General features: G+C 35.6%; 6 protein-coding genes across 6 annotated transcripts; 3 read left to right on the forward strand and 3 right to left on the reverse strand.

Moving 5' to 3' along the window:
* Nucleotides 1-420: 420 nt before the first annotated feature.
* LOC108857166 (uncharacterized) lies at nt 421-2558 on the forward strand. Its single transcript, XM_018631112.2, has 4 exons — nt 421-804; nt 895-1166; nt 1899-2085; nt 2260-2558. Exons 1-3 carry the CDS (start codon nt 507-509, stop codon nt 1962-1964), a joined length of 636 nt encoding a protein of 211 aa, XP_018486614.1. The 5' UTR covers nt 421-506; the 3' UTR covers nt 1965-2085; nt 2260-2558.
* A 4795-nt stretch (nt 2559-7353) lies between these two features.
* On the forward strand, nt 7354-8764 carry LOC108861332 (protein yippee-like At3g55890). The gene is made up of 5 exons (XM_057010339.1): nt 7354-7634; nt 7756-7799; nt 8093-8201; nt 8312-8367; nt 8515-8764. Exons 1-5 carry the CDS (start codon nt 7539-7541, stop codon nt 8588-8590), a joined length of 381 nt encoding a protein of 126 aa, XP_056866319.1. The 5' UTR covers nt 7354-7538; the 3' UTR covers nt 8591-8764.
* A 254-nt stretch (nt 8765-9018) lies between these two features.
* On the reverse strand, nt 9019-10571 carry LOC108861331 (peptidyl-prolyl cis-trans isomerase CYP21-2). Its single transcript, XM_018635172.2, has 8 exons — nt 10403-10571; nt 10266-10322; nt 10094-10166; nt 9903-9950; nt 9785-9808; nt 9495-9677; nt 9329-9404; nt 9019-9244 (listed from the first exon to the last, which is right to left on the reverse strand). The coding sequence occupies exons 1-8, from the start codon at nt 10481-10483 to the stop codon at nt 9106-9108; spliced, it is 681 nt and encodes a 226-aa protein (XP_018490674.1). The 5' UTR covers nt 10484-10571; the 3' UTR covers nt 9019-9105.
* An 839-nt stretch (nt 10572-11410) lies between these two features.
* LOC108839324 (phosphoinositide phospholipase C 7) lies at nt 11411-14513 on the forward strand. Its single transcript, XM_057010152.1, has 9 exons — nt 11411-11836; nt 12166-12362; nt 12456-12591; nt 12683-12922; nt 13003-13226; nt 13303-13420; nt 13513-13656; nt 13744-13830; nt 13901-14513. The coding sequence occupies exons 1-9, from the start codon at nt 11537-11539 to the stop codon at nt 14192-14194; spliced, it is 1740 nt and encodes a 579-aa protein (XP_056866132.1). The 5' UTR covers nt 11411-11536; the 3' UTR covers nt 14195-14513.
* A 2227-nt stretch (nt 14514-16740) lies between these two features.
* LOC108858602 (putative serine/threonine-protein kinase-like protein CCR3) lies at nt 16741-19414 on the reverse strand (the record flags this gene model as incomplete). Its single annotated transcript, XM_056985803.1, has 1 exon — nt 16741-19414. A coding segment is annotated over one exon (2433 nt), but the record flags the coding sequence as incomplete, so codon positions are not given.
* A 694-nt stretch (nt 19415-20108) lies between these two features.
* LOC130512884 (peptidyl-prolyl cis-trans isomerase CYP21-2) lies at nt 20109-21661 on the reverse strand. The gene is made up of 8 exons (XM_057011331.1): nt 21493-21661; nt 21356-21412; nt 21184-21256; nt 20993-21040; nt 20875-20898; nt 20585-20767; nt 20419-20494; nt 20109-20334 (listed from the first exon to the last, which is right to left on the reverse strand). Exons 1-8 carry the CDS (start codon nt 21571-21573, stop codon nt 20196-20198), a joined length of 681 nt encoding a protein of 226 aa, XP_056867311.1. The 5' UTR covers nt 21574-21661; the 3' UTR covers nt 20109-20195.
* Between the last annotated feature and the right edge of the window lie 280 nt (nt 21662-21941).

Here is a 21941-nt window from a genome sequence, read left to right on the forward strand (position 1 = left end):
ATTACTAAATCAATAGTAGTTTGATAATATCAATATTTTCGCTAATTATTTTTGATATTTAATAAATTATGCCAGGACCTCAAAAACATGAAAACAATAAAGGTAATTTACAGCCACATCTATTCTATACTTATACCCAACCTACAAAATCAATCGGAAAGAAATAATGCAGCACGTATAAAAAGTTCTCATCGATTAATTCCTATAACACGTACCAAATCTTATATTACAATGTTCTAGAATAAATTTTCCTTGGAAAAGACGTACAAAACAACATCATCTCAAATATTATACTTCAACAGAAAAACGTCATTATCATTACCAAAAAAAATATTTATTTATACACAAAATTACACATCAGCAATATCGTCAGCATCATCAAATTTTTGTATTCTTCAACCCTTTTAAAAACCTCTCAGGAAAAGTCTATTCAAAACAAATAACACTTGTATCAAAAATATAAATCCTCTGTAAATAACAAAAACCCTAGAGAAGAAACTCAAAAGATGGGTCTGATTAGCAAAGAAGAGGTTAGCAAGACGAGAAGATATTCATCTTCTATTTGGAGAGGAGTCAAGACTATCTTCGTTCTCTTCACTATGCTCCTCTCTTTCATCCTCTTCTCTGCTCCTATCTTCCTCGCCGTTGCAGACGCCGTCCTTCCCTCCGCCATCCTCTCCTCATCCTCCACTCTCCTACGTCTTTCTCCGGCGACTGTTTCTTCTCATCTAAGCAACTATGACTTCAGATCCTCCCTCATCGATATTCCTCTCATCTCCATCATTAGATCTGCCATCATACTATGTAAGTAGCCCACAAGCTAAGTGACTAGAACACTAAAAGTTCATAGCTCTGTTCTTGAAGTTTGTATTTTTGTTATGTTTTTGGTAACAGGTGTTTATGGGCTATGTGACGGACCAAAGTTATCAAGGGGTCCATATCTGACAATAACCATGTTCTGCTCGATATCTTCATTGATCTACGTGTCTTGTAAGGCAGCGTTTGTGTTCGGCGAGCCAGTGATCGGAGGAGGAAGTTTCAGAACAGAGGAAGTGGCTCTGTTTGTGTGTTCGTCGGTCTTAGCCATCGGTCATATCGTTGTGGCGTATAGAACAAGTTGTAGAGAGAGAAGAAAGCTACTAGTCTTCAAGATCGACATCGAATCCGTAAGTTTCTCAACTTTTTATTTAATTATATATTAACTTTAGCCGTTACAGAAACATTATGGGGAAAACATTATTAGTATTTAAAAACTGAAAAAGGCAGCTTTGAATTGCTTAATATTCAAATCTTGTATTATATATATTTTGATTTTTAAAATATACAATACTATATGTTAGATATGCTCTTCTTCTACCACTAATAAAAAAATCAAACTCGGTCAGATATAGCATGTGACTTTACTTATTATTATATAGTCAACGATTTGAATTAATTTACACATTTTTGGCACTATAGGGTTCTTGAAGTTTGTTTGTAGTTTATAGGTTAGAAACGACTGGTCAATTTAGAAGGTTTGATTTTCCATTCCTCCAAAAGAAATAGAAAATTGGATGTCGAGTAACAATACACATTTTCATGTTTTAAACAATTTAATTCAAACCTAATTGGATAGTGACGATTAGGGGCCCTCAAAAGAATAAATCACATTAGAGTGAAATGGATGTTTCCGAGTAGCAACCGCGTGGGGATGAAAAATAATAAATCATGGGCAGCTTTACTAATCTTCTGAGATTTTTATAAAAATTAAATTAATTACTGTAGATATCTCTTAATAAAGCATTAGGACATGACAACGTCACTAGCACCTATGACATGCCACATGCTTTTTTTAATGAACTGTGACTAAATAAACAAATTAAGATTTTAATCTTGTGTTTGTGGTAATCTAATTGCAGGTTTCAGCTTGTAAAAATGTGTTTCCTCGATACCAGAAGATCCTCCTACAAGAGAGACTCAAATAGCTAATAGTAGAAGACAAACGACACTTGTACATATTTATACTTACAATACAGCTTTATGTATATACATACACGTACAAAATGCAACATCTTCTGGATTCTGGTCTCTCCTTTCAAGTTTCAGGTAACAAAATCCACCTCATCGTTCTTTATACTATTGATATTTTTTCTTATTAAATACTAAAGTTGCTTTCATTACTTATCAATTTCTGAGTGTGAGCCATGTACAGTGGAGGTAACCAATTTGAGAATATTTGTGTTGATACTGTTATTTTATTGTGTGTTTTGTTGGTTACAGAAAGGTCGAAAGGATAATCTGTAAAGGAGGGAAGAACAGAACGAATGGTGCTTTAATATAACTCTCTGCTTTTCCATGTGAGAATACAAAAGACAACTCCAATGAATTGGCAGTGTTACTATATTATAGATTTTAAATTAGGTAGACACTACACACACACAAAACGAATCATTATAGTTTTGATTTACTCTTTACTTTAATGAACGATCCACCGTTACACTTTTGTCTTTTTGTTTTGTTTGTTGTATAAACAATGTTTTCATCAAATGAGATAAGAAGCCGAAGGCATCTTTCTTCCACTTCTTTCTAAGTAGACAAAGAAACAAAAAGGAAACGTATATATTTGTAAGTTTTGTCTATGTTCCTATGGACATTTGTGAAACTCTTAAATCCCAAGAGAACGTGAACCTCGTGGATTTTTCTAACGGTTGAAATGCTTTATAAATTATTTATCTGACAGTAGAATTAAAAATCTTGTTGTAAAAGTATGTTTTTATGTTGTACACTACTTGTTAGAAGGACTCATTTGCTAAAAAAAAATCTGATTGTAAATTTAGAAAATCTAAACTATTAAAACTAAAGTACATTTAATAATTAACCCTAATTCTTCCCGAGTAATTACAACTAAATGTCACTGAATTTTAATAACTATCTATTTAAAATTGTTATTAATAATCTATCTACCTAAATATTCTCTAACTAATAAAGGAAAGATTTTGAATATGATATGTGTGATTCACTTTTAAAAAAACACCATTCTTTATAATTTTGTAAAACAGTGCTATCAATTTTAAGTATATAAAAGAAATATTTCCAATTAATCACCATTATTAAATATATGAAGATTACAATCTCTCCAAATCTATATTGAGTACGATATTCATTTGTAAGCCCATCACTTATTTAACGTATTCAAAATTTAACTCAAAACAACGTAATATACTAATAATATAATATTAATCATATATTTAAATCATACAAGGAAATTTTTTAATATAACTTTAACTCAACATAAAATATTTATCAATGTTTCGAAAATCAAACCAAACATTGACTCAGTTAAAGTTGGGTTAATGGTCAGACCGGTCCAACCATTCCAACCGGTCAACCTAATTTCAAATTTTAATCTAATTTAAAATTAGGTAATTATATATGTGCATCAATACTATTAAAATAAAAACATGACCTATTGATATATGTGTGGTCCAACTATTTTAATAAAATTATTAAAACATTTTATAAAAGAAATATAATACAAAAAACAAAAATATGATTAATAACAAAAATATAAAAATTAAATTTCTAAAAACATATAAAATAAAAATAAATCCGTCCTTTTAAGGACGGGTCATAATCTAGTATTACTTACAAAAAAAGTCCACAACTTATCATTTATATCATCAATACATACTATGACAGATTAGATCGAGGTTATGAACCGTAATCAATTTATGGATCGTACTAAACCGTTTATAAGCTATATTTTTTTTTGAAAAACTATTATAAGCTATAGTTAGTTGGAATATTTGGTCCAAATGTCTGTCGTGTATAGTCCGTTAGAAATCGAGGGCCTTAAAACTGGACCTAACGATTGAGACAATATATATCGAAAACATGTTTTCTTGTTGTTGTTGTTGACAATGACAAAAGAAAAACTTAAAGACTTTACCCATGAGGAGTGACTAGCAACGATGAAAACAGTAAATGTTAGGAAGATAGCAATCAATACACGCTGGGCTAACCTGAAGTCCACACGGTTTATCCGCGGAAATTTATCATCCGTTGTTCTTATTTGGTTTTTCGTATTTCTAAACCTTTAGGTTCATAGCATTAAAATGTTTAACTCCACGTAGACTCTTGGAAACTTATGAACCAAAAAATGTCATGGAAAATATGTATTATGTATAATAAGAAGAAAATATGTATTTTAGAGAAAAATACTATTTTGTCATGAAATATATATATTTGTTATGTTAAAACAAAAGTAAAGAGAATGTAACAAAAATCTATCCGGTTAGATATTATTATTATTGTTTTTTTTTTTATAATCTAGGGGTTTCCCGTTTCGCGGGTCATTCTCCTGGGTCGGTCAGGCAGCGGTCTGCTTCACCCGTGAGAGCTGTACCTGAGTTGGACACTACAAGAAAACAACACTTTGGCGAGGAAAATTAACGAGGAAATAAAATCCTCGTAAAATTACGTCGACTTTACGAGGAAATTACAAAGAAAGAATAAAACGTCGTTATTTCCTCGTAAAGTAATGAAGAAAACATTTTCTCGTTAAAACAACGTAAAGTTACGTGGTTTCAACGAGGAAATTCTCTTTCCTCGTTAAAACCACGTAAAGCTTGCATCATCTTTACGAAGAAATGAGGAAATAAAGTTTCCTCGTAAACACAACGTAAATTCACGTCTTCTTTACGAGGAAATGTTTTACGTGATTTTAACGAGGAATACTAAAGCACGTTTTTTTTTGCTACCTACCTATTCCTCTCAAATTCCTCGCAAAACTTCAACTACCAGATTCGAAAATTTTCTATAAATATAGAAGTTTCAACATCATTTTAAACACACCAATATTGAGGTTTGAGGTTTGGAATGAAGAGTAGAAGATAAGAAAGATGGTGTTTGTGGTTTGGGATTTTAGATTTTAGGCGTTTAGAAAGCATACCTCGTTAATTCCTCGTAGTTAACGAGGAAATAACGACGAAAAAATGCGAGTCTCGTTAATTCCACGTAAGACGAAGTCGTCGTAAAAGCCTCGTAAACTTACGTAGAATTACCGAGGCCCGTCTTTTATTTTCTCGTAATTTCCTCGTGGGTTTACGAGGTTTTAACGAGATATTTTGTCTAAACCTCTAAACCCTAAACCCCAAACCCCATCTTTCTTCTATTTTGTCTAAATCCCAAACTCCAAACCACATTAATAATTTTATAATTTTCAAAAGATTATATTTTCAAATCTTCAAAAGATTATATTTTTGTTGCAAAATAAATAATTTGATTTTGTATAAGTTTATATTAGAAAGAAGAGATTGATATTAGAAGTTAAAGAATTGTGGTTTTAAATTTTGAGTTTTGAAATGTTAAGAAGATTATATTTTCAAATCTTCAAAAGATTATATTTTTGTTGCAAAATAGAAAATTTAAATAAATAATTTGATTTTGTATAAGTTTATATTAGAAAGAAGAGATTGATATTAGAAGTTAAAGAATTGTAGTTTTAAATTTTGAGTTTTGAAATGTTAAGAAGATATTGAGGTTAAAAGGAAGATAAGTTTGTAATATATGAAGTAGAATATAAGAAAGATGGGGTTTAGGGTTTGGGGTTTAGGGTTTCTGATTTTAGAGGTTCAGAAATTTACCTCGTTAAAAACTCGTAATTTACGAGGCATTTACGAAGACCAGAAAGACGGCCTCGCTTATTCGTCGTTGGATTTGGGACGGGCCTTGCAATTTCCTCGTAAGTTTACGAGGATTTTACAAGGAAATAAAAGACGGGCCTCTTTAATTCCTCGTAAAGCTACAAGAAAATTGCGACACCTTCGTAAGTTATATATACAACCCAAACCTCACACTCTCCATTCGTCCCAACTTCCTCTCCAATTCCTCCCCATTTCCTCTCCAACTCCTCTCCCATTTCTCTCTCCTTCGAAATGGTAATTTCCTCGCTCCCCATAATTAGTTTAGTATATTAGGTGGTTAGTTTAGGAAATTTAGATAGGTTTACGGAATTTATGTTCGTTAGATAGATTTTTTAATTATTGATGATAGATTTTTTATTATTGATGATCATAAACTCAAAAAATATATTTTTGCAGGTTCCGTGTGAGTGGACTCGAGGCCTTCATCGATGTTATAGCGGCCAAAAATCTGGAATGGGAAACTTTGTTGAGGAACATGAAACAACAAAATCCCATTTCAGGCGAGTCATCGGGCACACATGACGAGGAGGATGTTACGAGGAGGAGTGAGGAATTCTACAAAGCGATGAACGGGCCTTAGTTTTTTTCGGTTTATGTATTATAAAATCCAAAACTTATTTATATATAAAATATTTTGTTGCATTTGAATTTTATTTAAAATTTATTTATAAACCACAAATATTTAAATATTTTTACTAAATCAAATTAATAATTATTAAATTTATCAATATTATTTATTAATTTGAAAATTTGCATTATACGAGTTATTTACATCGAAAGCTAACCGAGGAATTTACGAGGAATATTTTACGAGGTATTACGAGGAAAGCTTTTCAAGGAATCTACGTGGAGTTTACGAGGAATATATTTCAAGGAAGTTACATCAAATTTACGAGGATTTCTTTTCAAGTAAATTACGTGTAAGTAACGACGAATGCATCGCGTGGTTTCTACGAGGAAAACCCGCGAGGATTTTACGAGGAAATGCGGCGAGGAACTTACGACGAAATCTTTATTTCGTCTTTATGAGGAAATGGTTGACTTGCTACTTTACGAGGAAATGGTGACGAAATGTGTGTTACGACGGACGATAAACGACGAAACCCATTTCTCTCGTTAAATATCTGTTTTCTTGTAGTGGAATCAAACCTAATATCGTTTTGGTGTCGAGAAGAGACAGGGTAGTTTCCACATGAAGAGAATCGAATCCGGATGGTGGTTGCCACCACATGCCTTCCTGTCACTTGGACTACCTCGTCCGGACGATATTATCACAAGAGCTAACTAGGAGCTAACTAGGATCTTGCAGCCATGTGTTCTTCAAACAAACACAAATACACGCTTCATCTTTCTCACTTCTGTCCGAGCGAACAACTGAAAATAGTTGATTATAGAAATCACCAGAGAATTGTAAATATACAAAGAGACTCGGATTAAATCAAATCAATCATGAACATATTTTTATTTCCCGTATATACATAGTTAAAGAAGATTTTTTTCACTCAACTTTTGTACTATTGTTTAGATTATCAAAGTAATAAAATTTTGTTAAGAAAAATGTCGTTTGGTCGCCTGATATCTCGAGTATCTAGTTGTTAAGAGTAGTTTCTTTACGTTTGAAGACACACATATACATTTTTCATATCCACGATTCTTGCTAAATAACACAACCTCCGAATCTCTAACTAGACCAAATCATCTAAGATATAACAGTTTTTATACGCTTCCGAATACTACTCCAAAAGTGTTAACAAATCTCTCCTGAATTTTCTCACTCTCACTTTATAAATCAAAAAGACTCGACTCTGGGGATCATTCAATTCACAGTCGAGAGATTTTGTCGTTTCAACCAATATGGGAAGGGTTTTCATCGTGGATCTGGGAGGGCAAATTTATAGCTGCAAACACTGTAACACCCATCTTACTAAAGAACAAGACATCATGTCCAAGGTTTGATCTCTTTTTCTCCACAGTAATATTAAACTGATATTTTCTTTTAAGGTAAATCAAAAGGTTTTGATATCATTCATCAATACCAGATAAATATGTATAGACTATTGTGTTTGTGCAGTCATTTCAAGGCAGATATGGACAAGCTTATCTCTTCAATAATGTGTAAGTTTTCTGATTTCTTATAAAACTCTGGGATATTAGCGCATGCACATCGTTTAGTATCTAGCAAACTTTTTCTTGATAAAATAATGAACAAAAATGCAAATATATAAGAGAAGAACCAACTCTTCTCTGAGAGACTTGGAGTTTCTTGAGAAACTTATGATTTATATTTAGTGAAAACTATTATTGAAATGCGATCAGCACAGCGATAAGAAACTTAGGAGAGTTTCTAAGTTTCTTAGTTTGTTATCTTATCTATATTCCTAATTACTTTTTTATTGATCATCTTATAGTGTAAACATTTCAATTGGAGATAAAGAAGACAGGATCCTAATAACAGGACTTCATACCGTAACTGATATCTTTTGTGTTGGTTGTGGAATAAACGTTGGCTGGAAATACGTAAGACAGAACTTTATCTTAGTTTAGTTTGTATACATTAGTAATAATAATCTATGTTCTATTTCAATTCACGATTATACATAATCTTTGTTTTGTTTTGATGTTTCCAGGTGACTGCTCATGATATTAACCAGAAATACAAGGAAGGAAAATCAGTTCTTGAATTGTGAGAGCCCGTTCTTGATTCTTTTTTCTTTTCTTAACAATCATTAATCACATTTGCAAGTTCTAAAATGTTAAAACTTTTGACTCGAGAATGTAATTAAGGTTTGATCCCAAACGTTTATATCTTTTTTGTTTGTTTCTGTAACAGGTATAAGATTGTGGGTCCTTATGATAGCAACAGCAACGACTTGGTCTGTCAAGAAATTTCACGACTTGAGATTTAAAAATCACATGATTCATATGATTTTGCTAATGTTTTTTCCCTAATCTTTCTCTGATTTCTCTTCACTTAATGTACATTCTTCGACCTTAGCTTATTGCTATTTATTTCTCTTATTTGGGAATAAACCTGGAATGATAGTTTTTTTTTTTAAATGAATATTTCAGGTTATGTTTGATTCGGTTTTCTGATAAGTGGCAAATGAAAATAATTAAAAAAAATTAACTGAGCTATCTACATCACCGAAATGCATTTATTTCGGTAACACATTCAATAATAACTCCAGAATTAAACTTGATTGAATTACTACTGGATGATCGTTTGGTGCAATGAGGATTGACTACTAATGCAAGTGATTGTTGAGATTACTGTGCTGAATATGTCTGAGTAAATGAGTTATCACTTTGCTGACTGTTGTTGTTAAGGATGAAAGAGTGTAACACTTGATCTTTGTGTGTGTCATAACGATGAAAAACATTTAAGTTCTTAGAAGTTTCTTAAAGTGGAAGAAAGATAATATTACAAAGAAATTTCTCCGCTGTCCAAAATGATAACTTTTCCTTTGGGCTCTCCACTGCTTTGTCCTTGAGCTTCGATCTTCCGCACTACTTCCATGCCTGACAATACCTTCCCAAACACAACGTGATGTCCGTCCAACCTTTTAAATCCAAAACACACGCAACAACGCTTAAACAATAATATAATGTTGAAAAACAGAATCATCATCATAAGCCTTACTTACCAATTTGTGGTGACGGTTGTGATGAAGAACTGTGAACCGTTGGAGTCTGGTCCCGAGTTTGCCATTGATAAGACTCCTGAGAAAGATCCATTTACAGACTTCAACCTTTGTAAGCCTTTAAATGTATTTTGAGTTTTTTTAAGAGGGTAGCTTTTAGAGCGTTTACCTGGCCCGGTGTGTTTGAGTTTGAAGTTCTCATCTGCAAACTTATCGCCATAGATGGACTCTCCACCTCTCCCATCACCTCGTGTGAAATCTCCACCTTGAATCATGAAGCTAGGAATGATCCTGTGGAAGCTACTTCCTTTGAAATAAAGTGGTTTCCCCATGTTCCCAACTCCTTTCTCTCCTGCACACAAAAGGAAGACAGAACATCAAAAAACCCCAAAGACACTCTTTTTTTTGTCTCAGAAAATTTAAAAGACCAAGAGTGTTAAACAGAAGCTACTTGGCTACCCGTGCAAAGCGCTCGAAAGTTCTCTGCAAAAAAAAAAAACATGGATTCGTTAGAAGGAAAACACCAAACAGAGAGAGACAATTCGAAGATGTTCACTCTTTGAGTTGAAACTTTTACCTGCGGTTTTAGGAACTATATTCCCAAAAAGCCCAATGAGAATCCTCCCTATACATTAAACACCAAATGTGTTTAAGCAACTAAGGCCAAATCATGAATATCCTTTTAACACATCAAAATCAGATTTTTTTTGGGTTCACATTTCCAAATTAAAAAAAATAAAAAAGAAAAAAGGAGGAAAGTTGATGAACCTGCAGGTGAACCATTGATCTGAATATCAAAGTAAACTTTGTGGGTAACTCCTTCTAAATCCTCTCCTCCTACCTGATTAAATCCCACAAGGCAGACAAAACCCTAATTACAAACTCTGATCACACACCTTTACACAAAAACCAAAAAAATGAAAATGAGTTCAATGCTCACCATAGGATCAGCAATCTTCTCGTTCCCCATAGGATCAGCAACATCAGTCAATTTCATCTGATTAAATCCCATAAAAACGTAAGTACCCAGATTGAGAAACTACCAGAAGAATGAATGAGGATTAAAAGTTTTAAAACCTGGATGAGAGCAAGTGTGACGAAGAGGACGACTACCCACAACAGAGTTAGAGATACCAATCTAGTCGCCGTTATCGCCATTACTACGATTTGTCACGGGATATCAAATCAATTTATGTTTCATTTGTTTGTTCCACCCAGATCTCACAACAGTTCGAGCAAAAGATCTCCTCGTGTTGCAAATTTTGGGAAATATTGAAAATAAACCCCCCAAGTTATAAAATGTTTTCAATATGACCCCTTATTTAAATAGTTTGTAAATTAGCCATACGACTGCTCTCCATTATCACATTCTTTCCTGACACTAGGACTTGACACCATATATAACAGAGTTCTTTAGGCTGTAACGATGAAATGAAATTTAATGGAATAAAATTGGTTGGAACAAAATTTATGAAATTGGTTGAAAAATTGAAATATATTCATTTCATTTATTCTAGAAACAAAATTGTACGCAAAAGGATGTTTAAATATATTTTCTTTGTAATATTTTTGGAATGGTTATGGAATTAATGAAATGCGAATCTCATTATGTTCAAATGAGAATTTCACTGTCTGCATAATTTTGTACCCCTTTTTTAATTTTCAAAAAAAAAAAAATTTAAAAAGGGTACAAAATTATGCAGACAGTGAAATTAGTCATTCAATATCATTTTATTCCGAAAATGAACAATCCAATTGTAGTCTTTGATTTTCTTAACTCTCACATAAATATACTTAATTCTTTTCTAACTTCTTCAAATAACTTACTTTTCTAATCACAATAATGTTTCAAATTTAATATTTTCAATTTCTTGACTTTACATTTTAGGCATTAAATTCGATCCCATTTCCTAGCTTGTTTGAACAAGAATCGATCTTATCAAATCATTAATTTTAGCATTAATACAAAGTTGGAAGTATTAAAACAAAAGTTAAAAAACACATCTAATAATTAATTTGATAAACATCTGCCGACAAACCAAAATTATTAAAAACTCCACATGGACCAATAATGCAGACATTCCTTACATCCCAAGTTTTATAGAAAGTAAAAAATCTTTTGAGATCAAAACCACCAACGAGAAAAAAGTTAAACTAAACAGTTCTGATTTCACGAACAGAGATCCCTAGAGAATCGTTCGTTTGTTCCAAATGTCGAAGCAAACGTACAAAGTCTGTTTCTGTTTCCGTCGTAGGTACAGGCACACGGCGTCGGTTGCACCGCCTGAGATCAAGACCATTTTCGATGACTACTCCGACAAAGGGCTCATGACTGTCGATCATCTCCTTAGGTTTCTCACCGATGTTCAGAAACAAGAACAAGCGACGAGAGAAGAAGCTCAAGCGATCGTCAATGCATCATCTTCTCTTCTTCACCGCAATGGTCTCCACCTTGACGCTTTCTTCAAATACCTTTTAAGTGTCAATAACTCTCCGCTTGCTTTTCATGAGGTGATCTTCTTTATTTTACATGTTAACATTATGCGATATTAATCATTGGATTAGATTGAAGTTTTATATTCCGAATGTAGACAGGAACATGGCCGGTTCTCTGGATATAGTGGGATGAAACATTCTTGTCTCGTTATCCCCAAATTTTGAAGACTTATTATACATAGATCAAATGATCTTAATACTGTAAAGAAAAATTTTATTAACATTAACTTTAAAATGTTTATGGTCTCTAAACCTCAGATCCAGTCCTGGATATGAATGTGATCACTGAGTTTTTTTTTCCTGGAGCTTGATGCTTATGACTATATGTATGTTTTTTTTTGCAGGTGCATCAAGACATGGATGCTCCATTGTCACATTATTTCATATTTACAGGGCATAATTCTTATTTAACCGGTAATCAGCTGAGTAGTGACTGCAGTGAAATACCTATAATAGATGCATTGAAAAGAGGTGTCAGGGTTATTGAGTTAGATCTTTGGCCAAACTCTGATGAAGATGGTATTGATGTTCTTCATGGAAGGTAAATGTATAGTGCAATGAAATTTGATTGTATATGTGTTTGCTAGATTTTTAATCATTAAAAGAATGGTGGTTTGTTCATTTTTTTTAATAGGACTCTTACATCACCTGTGGAGCTGAGCAGATGTTTAAATGCTATTCAAACTTATGCATTTGATGTATCTGATTATCCAGTTGTTGTAACTCTTGAAGATCACCTTACTCCAAAACTCCAGGCCAAAGTTGCTGAGGTGTGAACTTATTTTTGCATTTATTTTTGACCTTTCTTTGCTTTGGTTTCTCTCTCATTGTAATGATTTAGAGATGTTAATTATGTTCTAGATGGTTAGTGAAGTATTTGGAGAAACGTTGTTTACTCCTCCTCCTGGAGAATGCTTAAAGGAGTTCCCATCACCAGCATCTTTGAAAAAGCGTATTATCATCTCAACCAAACCTCCTAAAGAGTACAAGGAATCAAAAGATGATGAAGCTGTGGAGAAGAAAGATAGGAGTTTGGGTGATGAAGAAGTTTGGGGGAGAGAAGTTCCAATCTTTAGTCGGAGGGTCACAAGTGATGACAAGGTTTGTATAGAAATACACATCATGTTCATTCAGATTCATTGTATATATAAGTTGGTTTTTCTTTATTTCTTATTATGTAGAATGATTCAAATGATGATGATGACGACGACGATGATGATGAAGGAGATAAGTTTAAGAAGAATGCACCACCACAATACAAGAATCTGATTGCTATCCAGGCTGGGAAACCGAAAGGCGGAATGGTTGAATGTTTGAAAGTGGATCTTGATAAAGTAAGACGGCTTAGTTTGAGTGAAGAACAACTTGAAAAGGCCTCAGAAAAATATGCCAAACAGATTGTGAGGTAATACCCTTTAAGAACATATCAGGTTTCTAAAGTGTTTTATGAAACTATGTTGATCATGGATTATTGATTGTAGCTTTACTCAGCGGAATATGCTTCGGATTTACCCTAAAGGAACTAGAATTACTTCATCAAATTACAATCCACTTGTTGGCTGGAGCCATGGTGCTCAAATGGTGGCTTTCAATATGCAGGTCTCCTCTTCAGTTTCTCATTTCCAAGCTATCTTGTTCCATTATCTTTAACAGAACATATTAAATTCTTGAAGTGACTTATTCTTGTGAAGGGGCAAGGAAGATCATTGTGGGTAATGCAAGGAATGTTTAGAGCCAATGGAGGATGTGGATACATCAAGAAACCAGATATTCTGCTAAAGTCAGGCACTGTGTTTGACCCGGAAGCTACATTACCTGTAAAGACAACACTAAGGGTCAGATATCTAACCATCATTCTCTCTTTTGTGTAAAACCTCATGAACTTATAACGTTTTTGATTTAGTAATTATATATCTTTATAGGTAACTATTTACATGGGAGAAGGCTGGTACTACGATTTTCCTCACACACATTTTGATAGATATTCTCCACCTGATTTCTATGCAAGGGTAAAAAAAGTTTGCAACCTTATATAGGTTTTAGTTTTGAAGCTGAAACTAATGATCACAATCTGTTCAGGTGGGGATTGCTGGAGTCACAGCAGATACGGTAATGAGGAAGACGAAAATGTTAGAGGATAATTGGATACCAGCTTGGAATGAGGTTTTTGAGTTCCCATTAACGGTTCCAGAGCTTGCTCTTCTGCGCATCGAGGTTCATGAGTATGACATGTCGGAGAAAGATGATTTTGGAGGCCAAACCTGCTTGCCGGTTTGGGAACTGAGGCAAGGAATACGTGTTGTTCCTTTGCATAATCAGGATGGGGTTAAGTGTAGATCCGTGAAGCTTCTTGTGCGGTTGGAGTTTGTGTGAGAGTACATATATATGAGAAATGTTCTCCGGGTTTAAGCACTTTAAACCGGATCTGGTATGGAACATAAACCGAGTTTGTGATTTTGGTTGGATGAGTTTGGCTATAGTGAGATTGTTTCTTATTGGTTTTGTAGTGTTGATCTGTGAGTGTGAGTGAACTTTCTATTTTAAGTTCAAGACTAAACACCTCTTTCGTAAATCAAAGTCCATGCGTGGGAAGGCTGGTTCATGGTTTGAAGTTTGGACTATGTTTAAATATTAGTATTTTACTGAGAAATATTCTATTAATCTAATGGAGGTGCTTCTTGAATTGTTGTTAGATCACCGTTGTTTGTAAAGGTCTGATAGTATTTAATTATGAGACATCACAAACAAGAGTTAGAAAAAAAAATTAATAACTTACACAGCATTTATTTGTTGCCGTCCTCACCGCCATGATTGCCCCACCACCTTACTGCCGCTGCACTTTGTTAAATTAAAATCGTTCGGGTATATCTTCCATGTAAGTTTATTCCACGTGGAAGAACTTTTATTAATGTACATCTGACAGTTAGTTCCGTAGCCCATCGTAGATCATATAATTCAATTTTGATGTTAGAAGCACCGACATGGGCCATCTTAGATCATATAATTCAAGTTTGAAGCTAGAATCACCGCTCAACTTAAATAAACGGGAGTGACATTAGCTGTAATACTGGTTCTGTTCCATGTCATTGTCATTTGCTGATATATTCTCTTACAAGTGTACTTCAACAGGATCAATTAACATTCTGTATTTCATTGCAATTTGTTTCTATTTGATTAGAGAGCCTGAGACTAAGAAGTAAGGATAAGATGTTTTATAGCGCAGATAACGTTAGCTACTGCATTAATTAGTCACACATGACACATTCTTTTGTTAGGATCAAACCACATGTTAGCTATGAGACTTAGAAGTTTTAATTTTGGTTTTCTTGGGATTTCGTTGGTGGTTATATCTTAGATTCTTAGGAAGCTTCATCGAAACTCTCTTCGACTGAGATTTTCCTTGAATTGACAGAATTATTGGAGACGCGAGAAACTTTTCCGGACCTTAATTAACTTATTATTTGCCTTTTATAAAGTTGACCTCCATTAGTTTCTTTCTCTCTCGATTAAGATATATTATATTCATCATTTTAAAAAACATCAAACAATCAAACCATACATGATACAAACATTTCACCATAAAACATTTTAATTTACATTTCTAATATTATCAAAGTTAAAGATAATAACTTTTAAAAATACTAATAATAATAAATTTCGTCAAAGCATAAAGACAAAACTTTAATGACTTGGAAATTTCAAAAAGACAAGAAGAAACTGTTGACCGCTAATAAATTGGAATCTTCCAAGTCAACAGATTCGAGTTTGTTTGTCTGCATGGTGACATGTCAACCTAAGAGAGTATACACGTGTTTTCGGGACTCACTTTTAACTTTTTTTTTAATTTAATTATCTTTTTCCTTTCATGAAATGTCTATGGCTGGCTGCCTTTAAAGAAAGAGAGCAGAGAGTACACGCATTGCATTATACATGAACAAAACTTACCTTCACCCCCTAAGGTGAATCTCTACATTCACCCACCAATAGGAATTAGTTAATTGAGATTTGATATCTCTTAAAAAAGGAAACCAAATAATAAGAATTTAATGAAATAAAATTATGTTTTTAGATAAATAAAAAATAGTAGCAATTATAAAAATATTTTTTTTAGTATTGATAAATCCGTCAAAAATACTAAATCCTAAACTCTAAATTCTAAATACTAAACCCTAAATTCTAAATACTAAACCCTAAACCCTTAGGGAAAGCCTGAACCCTTGGGCAAATCCTATACCCTAAATCGTTAATCTTAAACCCTAAACCCTTAATCATAAACCATAATATTAAACCCTAAATTCTAAACACGAAACCCTAAACCCTAAACCCTAAACTCTTTGACAAATATTAAATCATATACTCTTAATCCTAAACCATAAACCATTTTGGAATTTAGGATTTAAGGTTTAGTATTAGAAGTTATGATTTAGGGTTTAGGGATTAAGATTTAGTTTATGATTTAACGTTTGGTTTAAATTTAAGGGTTTAGGGTATAGGATTTGCCTAAGGGTTCATGCTTTCCCTAAGGGTTTAGGGTTTAGTATTTAGAACTTAGGGTTTAGGGTTTATAATTTAGGATTTAGGGTTTAGTATTTTCTGACGGATTTATCAATATTAAAAAGAATGTATTTTTTTGATGATTGCTACTATTTTTTATTTATCTAAAAACATAATTTTATTTTATTAAATCATTATTACTTGGTTTCCTTTTTTAAGAGATATCAAATCTCAATTAACTAATTCCTATTGGTGGGTGAATGTAGAGGTTCACCTTAGGGGGTGAACCTAAGTTTTGTTCTACATACATCCACGCCAAAGTCGTTATCCATCATCTCCCCTACCATGCTGGCTCTACAAGTATGAAGTATAAACAACACACAAGGTTTGACCAGATGTTCCAAAAGAACGACATCATAATAGTGTCACACAAACTTTTCTTTCTTTTTCAAAACAATGATCCAATTTTATATTCGCTCTCCGCTGTCCAAATTATACATTTCCCAACCAAAAGGTTAGACCACGAGTACAGAATATTCAAATTCTCCTAAGCAACTACCACTAATCATTACTTACAAAAACAATTATCCAAAAAAGCCAAAAAAAAAAGCTAGAAAAACATATAAAATCCTCAGGTGAAAAATAATCATCTATGTAAAAATAGTTTTAATCTCTCTCAATGTCAGAGACAATAGAACAAATGCCACTAGAGATGCTACCATGACTATCTCCACACAACTCCAATGCTCTCTCCAAATTCCCAACAATGTCAGTCATTGTCGGCCGGTTCCTCCCTTCCGCATTCACACAATGCATCGCCGTATAAGCCACCAGCTCCACCGCATCTCCTTCCCCTAGCTCCGGCGATCCAACTCTAGGATCCAAAACCAGCCCCAGCTCACCAACTGTAATCGCCGAAACAGAGTATTCCACCAAATGCACCGGGACACACCCTTCTTCCACATCACCACCGTTCCTAAAAATCGCTCTTTTACCGGTCAACAGCTCCAACAACACAACCCCTAACCCGTAGACATCACTCTTGTCCGTTAAAACATTGAGACTGTAATATTCCGGATCGATGTACCCGACAGTTCCAGCAGCTTTCATCGGACGTTGCTGATGATCTTTCCCAAGCTCCGGGCCCATTAACGATAACCCAAAATCCGAAACCCTAGCGACCCAATTCGAGTCGAGCAAGATGTTCGACGACTTGATATCTCTATGAATAATCGGCGGCACAGCGTAGTTGTGTAGATACTCGATCCCTCTAGCCGCGTCCAACGCAATTTTGATCCGCATTTTCCACGAGTTGACCAAACTGCTGTGTTTCTCCACGTTGTTCCTGTCGTGAAGATGGTCGTAAAGCGCGCCGTTCTTCATGTAATCGTAGACCAGAAGCTTCTCCTCCCGTTCCTCGCAGTACCCGACGAGCCTCACCAAGTGCTTGTGGTGAAGCCTCGACAGAAACGCGATCTCCGAGTCGAACGCGGTTTCTTTCTCCTGGAACTTCTTCATTTTCGCGTTTACGTCGCCGCGTTTGATCGCGACTTCTCTCCCGTCGCTGAGTTTGCCTCTGTACACAACGCCGAAGCTCCCGGAGCCGATCTTGTTCTCCAAGGAGAAGTTCCCGGTGGCGGAAGCGAGCTCCGAGAAGGAGAACTCCTCGGCTTTATCCGCGTGTTTCATCGACGACGTCCCGCTTCTCTGTCTCCTCATCGAAAGCATTCTCGATCCTTGACGCCTTATCGTCAAGGACCGAGAAGGCGGGGAGCTGCTTGACCGGGTACTCGAACCGCCGCGGGTTATCGTCGGTTGAACCGAGTTGTGAACTTTCTTCTTCCCCAAGCAAACTCCTGTCCATAAACAGTACACCACGGTGCATATCCCTGCAAACGCTCCTACTGATCCAACGATCGCAAACGCTAGCAATCCTCTCGTTAACGCCTTGGACGGAGGAGACGGAGCTGGCTGTGACGGTGGTGGTGCTGGTGCTGGTGGTGGTTGGGGAGGAGATGAGATTTTGCATTTGCTGCAGATCGAACCCGAGCCGGAGCATAGCTGATCAGATCGTGGATACACACCGCACTTGCAGAGAGATGTTTCGACGCAAGGACCTGGTAAGATATCTTGGAAAGGAAGGAAGATTCTCGAGAAGTTATTATTATTAGGGCTCCAACACATGACGGATAAGTTACCGGACATCAACCCGCAGATTAGACCCGACCCGGATGTAACTGACTCGAACGAGATCTTTTCCGTTACATTGTTGAACCTCTCTGCCCCTCCTCCCCAGCAAGTCACGGAGCCGTTCGAGCTTCGCGTCGCGCAGGTGAAGTTCGACCCGAGAGAGAGATCCGAGTAGAGATAAGGTTGACCCGATGGAGCATCGAGCTGACCCGATTCGTTTCTCCCGATGCAGATCAAACTCCCCGTTGAGTTCAACCCGCAGGCGTGCGACTCCCCTGCTGATACGCTAACCATCGTTTGGTTATCAAATCCGGTTTGGATCTGACCGGATTTAACCGGATCTTTTCCCCAGCAGAGGACTCGGTTGTTTCGAACCGAGACGCCGCATGAGAACCCGACGCCGGAGGAAACTGAGTTTAATCCCTCGCTCGGAGGCGTTGACGGATCGTTCCTCCAGCATCTCACGGCGTTAGTGCCGTTAACGGTGGCGCAGATTTGACCGTCGCCGACGGAGAGACTCGAGAGTAAAACGGTGTCGTTGTAGTAGATTCGCTTCGGGCTGAGAGTGTTGTAGTTGCTTCCGACGCCGTCCCAGCAGAGGAGGCTGTAACCGCCGGAGCGTATCCCGCAGAGGAAATTCTCGCCGGCGGCGATGGAGGAGAAGGAGACGCCGGGGTTGAGAGTGAGGTTGGTGCGGAGGCGCGTGTTGTAGCAGAGGATGCGCTGCGTGGGCTGGCCGGAGATCAAGGCGCAGACGGTGTCGGAGCCGTATACGACGGCGTAGGTTGAGCCTGAGCCTAAAGCGGTGGTGGGGATGGGGAGGAAGAAGACGACGGTTGAGATAACGGCGGCGGTGACGATTATACATAATCTTTGTTTTGTTTTGATGTTTCCAGGTGACTGCTCATGATATTAACCAGAAATACAAGGAAGGAAAATCAGTTCTTGAATTGTGAGAGCCCGTTTTTGATTCTTTTTTCTTTTCTTAACAATCATTAATCACATTTGCAAGTTCTAAAATGTTAAAACTTTTGACTCGAGAATGTAATTAAGGTTTGATCCCAAACGTTTATGTCTTTTTTGTTTGTTTCTGCAACAGGTATAAGATTGTGGGTCCTTATGATAGCAACAGCAACGACTTGGTCTGTCAAGAAATTTCACGACTTGAGATTTAAAAATCACATGATTCATATGATTTTGCTAATGTTTTTTCCCTAATCTTTCTCTGATTTCTCTTCACTTAATGTACATTCTTCGACCTTAGCTTATTGCTATTTATTTCTCTTATTTGGGAATAAACCTGGAATGATAGTTTTTTTTTTTAAATGAATATTTCAGGTTATGTTTGATTCGGTTTTCTGATAAGTGGCAAATGAAAATAATTAAAAAAAATTAACTGAGCTATCTACATCACCGAAATGCATTTATTTCGGTAACACATTCAATAATAACTCCAGAATTAAACTTGATTGAATTACTACTGGATGATCGTTTGGTGCAATGAGGATTGACTACTAATGCAAGTGATTGTTGAGATTACTGTGCTGAATATGTCTGAGTAAATGAGTTATCACTTTGCTGACTGTTGTTGTTAAGGATGAAAGAGTGTAACACTTGATCTTTGTGTGTGTCATAACGATGAAAAACATTTAAGTTCTTAGAAGTTTCTTAAAGTGGAAGAAAGATAATATTACAAAGAAATTTCTCCGCTGTCCAAAATGATAACTTTTCCTTTGGGCTCTCCACTGCTTTGTCCTTGAGCTTCGATCTTCCGCACTACTTCCATGCCTGACAATACCTTCCCAAACACAACGTGATGTCCGTCCAACCTTTTAAATCCAAAACACACGCAACAACGCTTAAACAATAATATAATGTTGAAAAACAGAATCATCATCATAAGCCTTACTTACCAATTTGTGGTGACGGTTGTGATGAAGAACTGTGAACCGTTGGAGTCTGGTCCCGAGTTTGCCATTGATAAGACTCCTGAGAAAGATCCATTTACAGACTTCAACCTTTGTAAGCCTTTAAATGTATTTTGAGTTTTTTTAAGAGGGTAGCTTTTAGAGCGTTTACCTGGCCCGGTGTGTTTGAGTTTGAAGTTCTCATCTGCAAACTTATCGCCATAGATGGACTCTCCACCTCTCCCATCACCTCGTGTGAAATCTCCACCTTGAATCATGAAGCTAGGAATGATCCTGTGGAAGCTACTTCCTTTGAAATAAAGTGGTTTCCCCATGTTCCCAACTCCTTTCTCTCCTGCACACAAAAGGAAGACAGAACATCAAAAAACCCCAAAGACACTCTTTTTTTTGTCTCAGAAAATTTAAAAGACCAAGAGTGTTAAACAGAAGCTACTTGGCTACCCGTGCAAAGCGCTCGAAAGTTCTCTGCAAAAAAAAAAAACATGGATTCGTTAGAAGGAAAACACCAAACAGAGAGAGACAATTCGAAGATGTTCACTCTTTGAGTTGAAACTTTTACCTGCGGTTTTAGGAACTATATTCCCAAAAAGCCCAATGAGAATCCTCCCTATACATTAAACACCAAATGTGTTTAAGCAACTAAGGCCAAATCATGAATATCCTTTTAACACATCAAAATCAGATTTTTTTTGGGTTCACATTTCCAAATTAAAAAAAATAAAAAAGAAAAAAGGAGGAAAGTTGATGAACCTGCAGGTGAACCATTGATCTGAATATCAAAGTAAACTTTGTGGGTAACTCCTTCTAAATCCTCTCCTCCTACCTGATTAAATCCCACAAGGCAGACAAAACCCTAATTACAAACTCTGATCACACACCTTTACACAAAAACCAAAAAAATGAAAATGAGTTCAATGCTCACCATAGGATCAGCAATCTTCTCGTTCCCCATAGGATCAGCAACATCAGTCAATTTCATCTGATTAAATCCCATAAAAACGTAAGTACCCAGATTGAGAAACTACCAGAAGAATGAATGAGGATTAAAAGTTTTAAAACCTGGATGAGAGCAAGTGTGACGAAGAGGACGACTACCCACAACAGAGTTAGAGATACCAATCTAGTCGCCGTTATCGCCATTACTACGATTTGTCACGGGATATCAAATCAATTTATGTTTCATTTGTTTGTTCCACCCAGATCTCACAACAGTTCGAGCAAAAGATCTCCTCGTGTTGCAAATTTTGGGAAATATTGAAAATAAACCCCCCAAGTTATAAAATGTTTTCAATATGACCCCTTATTTAAATAGTTTGTAAATTAGCCATACGACTGCTCTCCATTATCACATTCTTTCCTGACACTAGGACTTGACACCATATATAACAGAGTTCTTTAGGCTGTAACGATGAAATGAAATTTAATGGAATAAAATTGGTTGGAACAAAATTTATGAAATTGGTTGAAAAATTGAAATATATTCATTTCATTTATTCTAGAAACAAAAT

The sequence above is a fragment of the Raphanus sativus genome, chromosome 5 (genome assembly GCF_000801105.2).
Source record: "Raphanus sativus cultivar WK10039 chromosome 5, ASM80110v3, whole genome shotgun sequence".
Lineage (NCBI taxonomy): Eukaryota > Viridiplantae > Streptophyta > Magnoliopsida > Brassicales > Brassicaceae > Raphanus > Raphanus sativus.

What these genes read in the sequence shown, in the direction of transcription:
- LOC108861332 (XM_057010339.1), top strand. Translation starts at nt 7,539, where the DNA reads ATGGGAAGGGTTTTCATCGTGGATCTGGGAGGGCAAATTTATAGCTGC. An exon ending in AACAAGACATCATGTCCAAG is followed by an intron (nt 7,635 to 7,755) that starts GTTTGATCTCTT and finishes GTGTTTGTGCAG; the next exon opens with TCATTTCAAGGCAGATATGG. An exon ending in TAAACGTTGGCTGGAAATAC is followed by an intron (nt 8,202 to 8,311) that starts GTAAGACAGAAC and finishes TGATGTTTCCAG; the next exon opens with GTGACTGCTCATGATATTAA.
- LOC130512884 (XM_057011331.1), bottom strand. Translation starts at nt 21,573, where the DNA reads ATGGCGATAACGGCGACTAGATTGGTATCTCTAACTCTGTTGTGGGTA. An exon ending in ACTCAAACACACCGGGCCAG is followed by an intron (nt 20,495 to 20,584) that starts GTAAACGCTCTA and finishes GATCTTTCTCAG; the next exon opens with GAGTCTTATCAATGGCAAAC. An exon ending in ACAACCGTCACCACAAATTG is followed by an intron (nt 20,335 to 20,418) that starts GTAAGTAAGGCT and finishes TGGATTTAAAAG; the next exon opens with GTTGGACGGACATCACGTTG.
- LOC108839324 (XM_057010152.1), top strand. Translation starts at nt 11,537, where the DNA reads ATGTCGAAGCAAACGTACAAAGTCTGTTTCTGTTTCCGTCGTAGGTAC. An exon ending in CTCCGCTTGCTTTTCATGAG is followed by an intron (nt 11,837 to 12,165) that starts GTGATCTTCTTT and finishes TTTTTTTTGCAG; the next exon opens with GTGCATCAAGACATGGATGC. An exon ending in GGGTCACAAGTGATGACAAG is followed by an intron (nt 12,923 to 13,002) that starts GTTTGTATAGAA and finishes CTTATTATGTAG; the next exon opens with AATGATTCAAATGATGATGA.
- LOC108857166 (XM_018631112.2), top strand. Translation starts at nt 507, where the DNA reads ATGGGTCTGATTAGCAAAGAAGAGGTTAGCAAGACGAGAAGATATTCA. An exon ending in TAGATCTGCCATCATACTAT is followed by an intron (nt 805 to 894) that starts GTAAGTAGCCCA and finishes TTTTGGTAACAG; the next exon opens with GTGTTTATGGGCTATGTGAC. An exon ending in TCAAGATCGACATCGAATCC is followed by an intron (nt 1,167 to 1,898) that starts GTAAGTTTCTCA and finishes ATCTAATTGCAG; the next exon opens with GTTTCAGCTTGTAAAAATGT.
- LOC108861331 (XM_018635172.2), bottom strand. Translation starts at nt 10,483, where the DNA reads ATGGCGATAACGGCGACTAGATTGGTATCTCTAACTCTGTTGTGGGTA. An exon ending in TCACACTTGCTCTCATCCAG is followed by an intron (nt 10,323 to 10,402) that starts GTTTTAAAACTT and finishes GGATTTAATCAG; the next exon opens with ATGAAATTGACTGATGTTGC. An exon ending in ACTCAAACACACCGGGCCAG is followed by an intron (nt 9,405 to 9,494) that starts GTAAACGCTCTA and finishes GATCTTTCTCAG; the next exon opens with GAGTCTTATCAATGGCAAAC.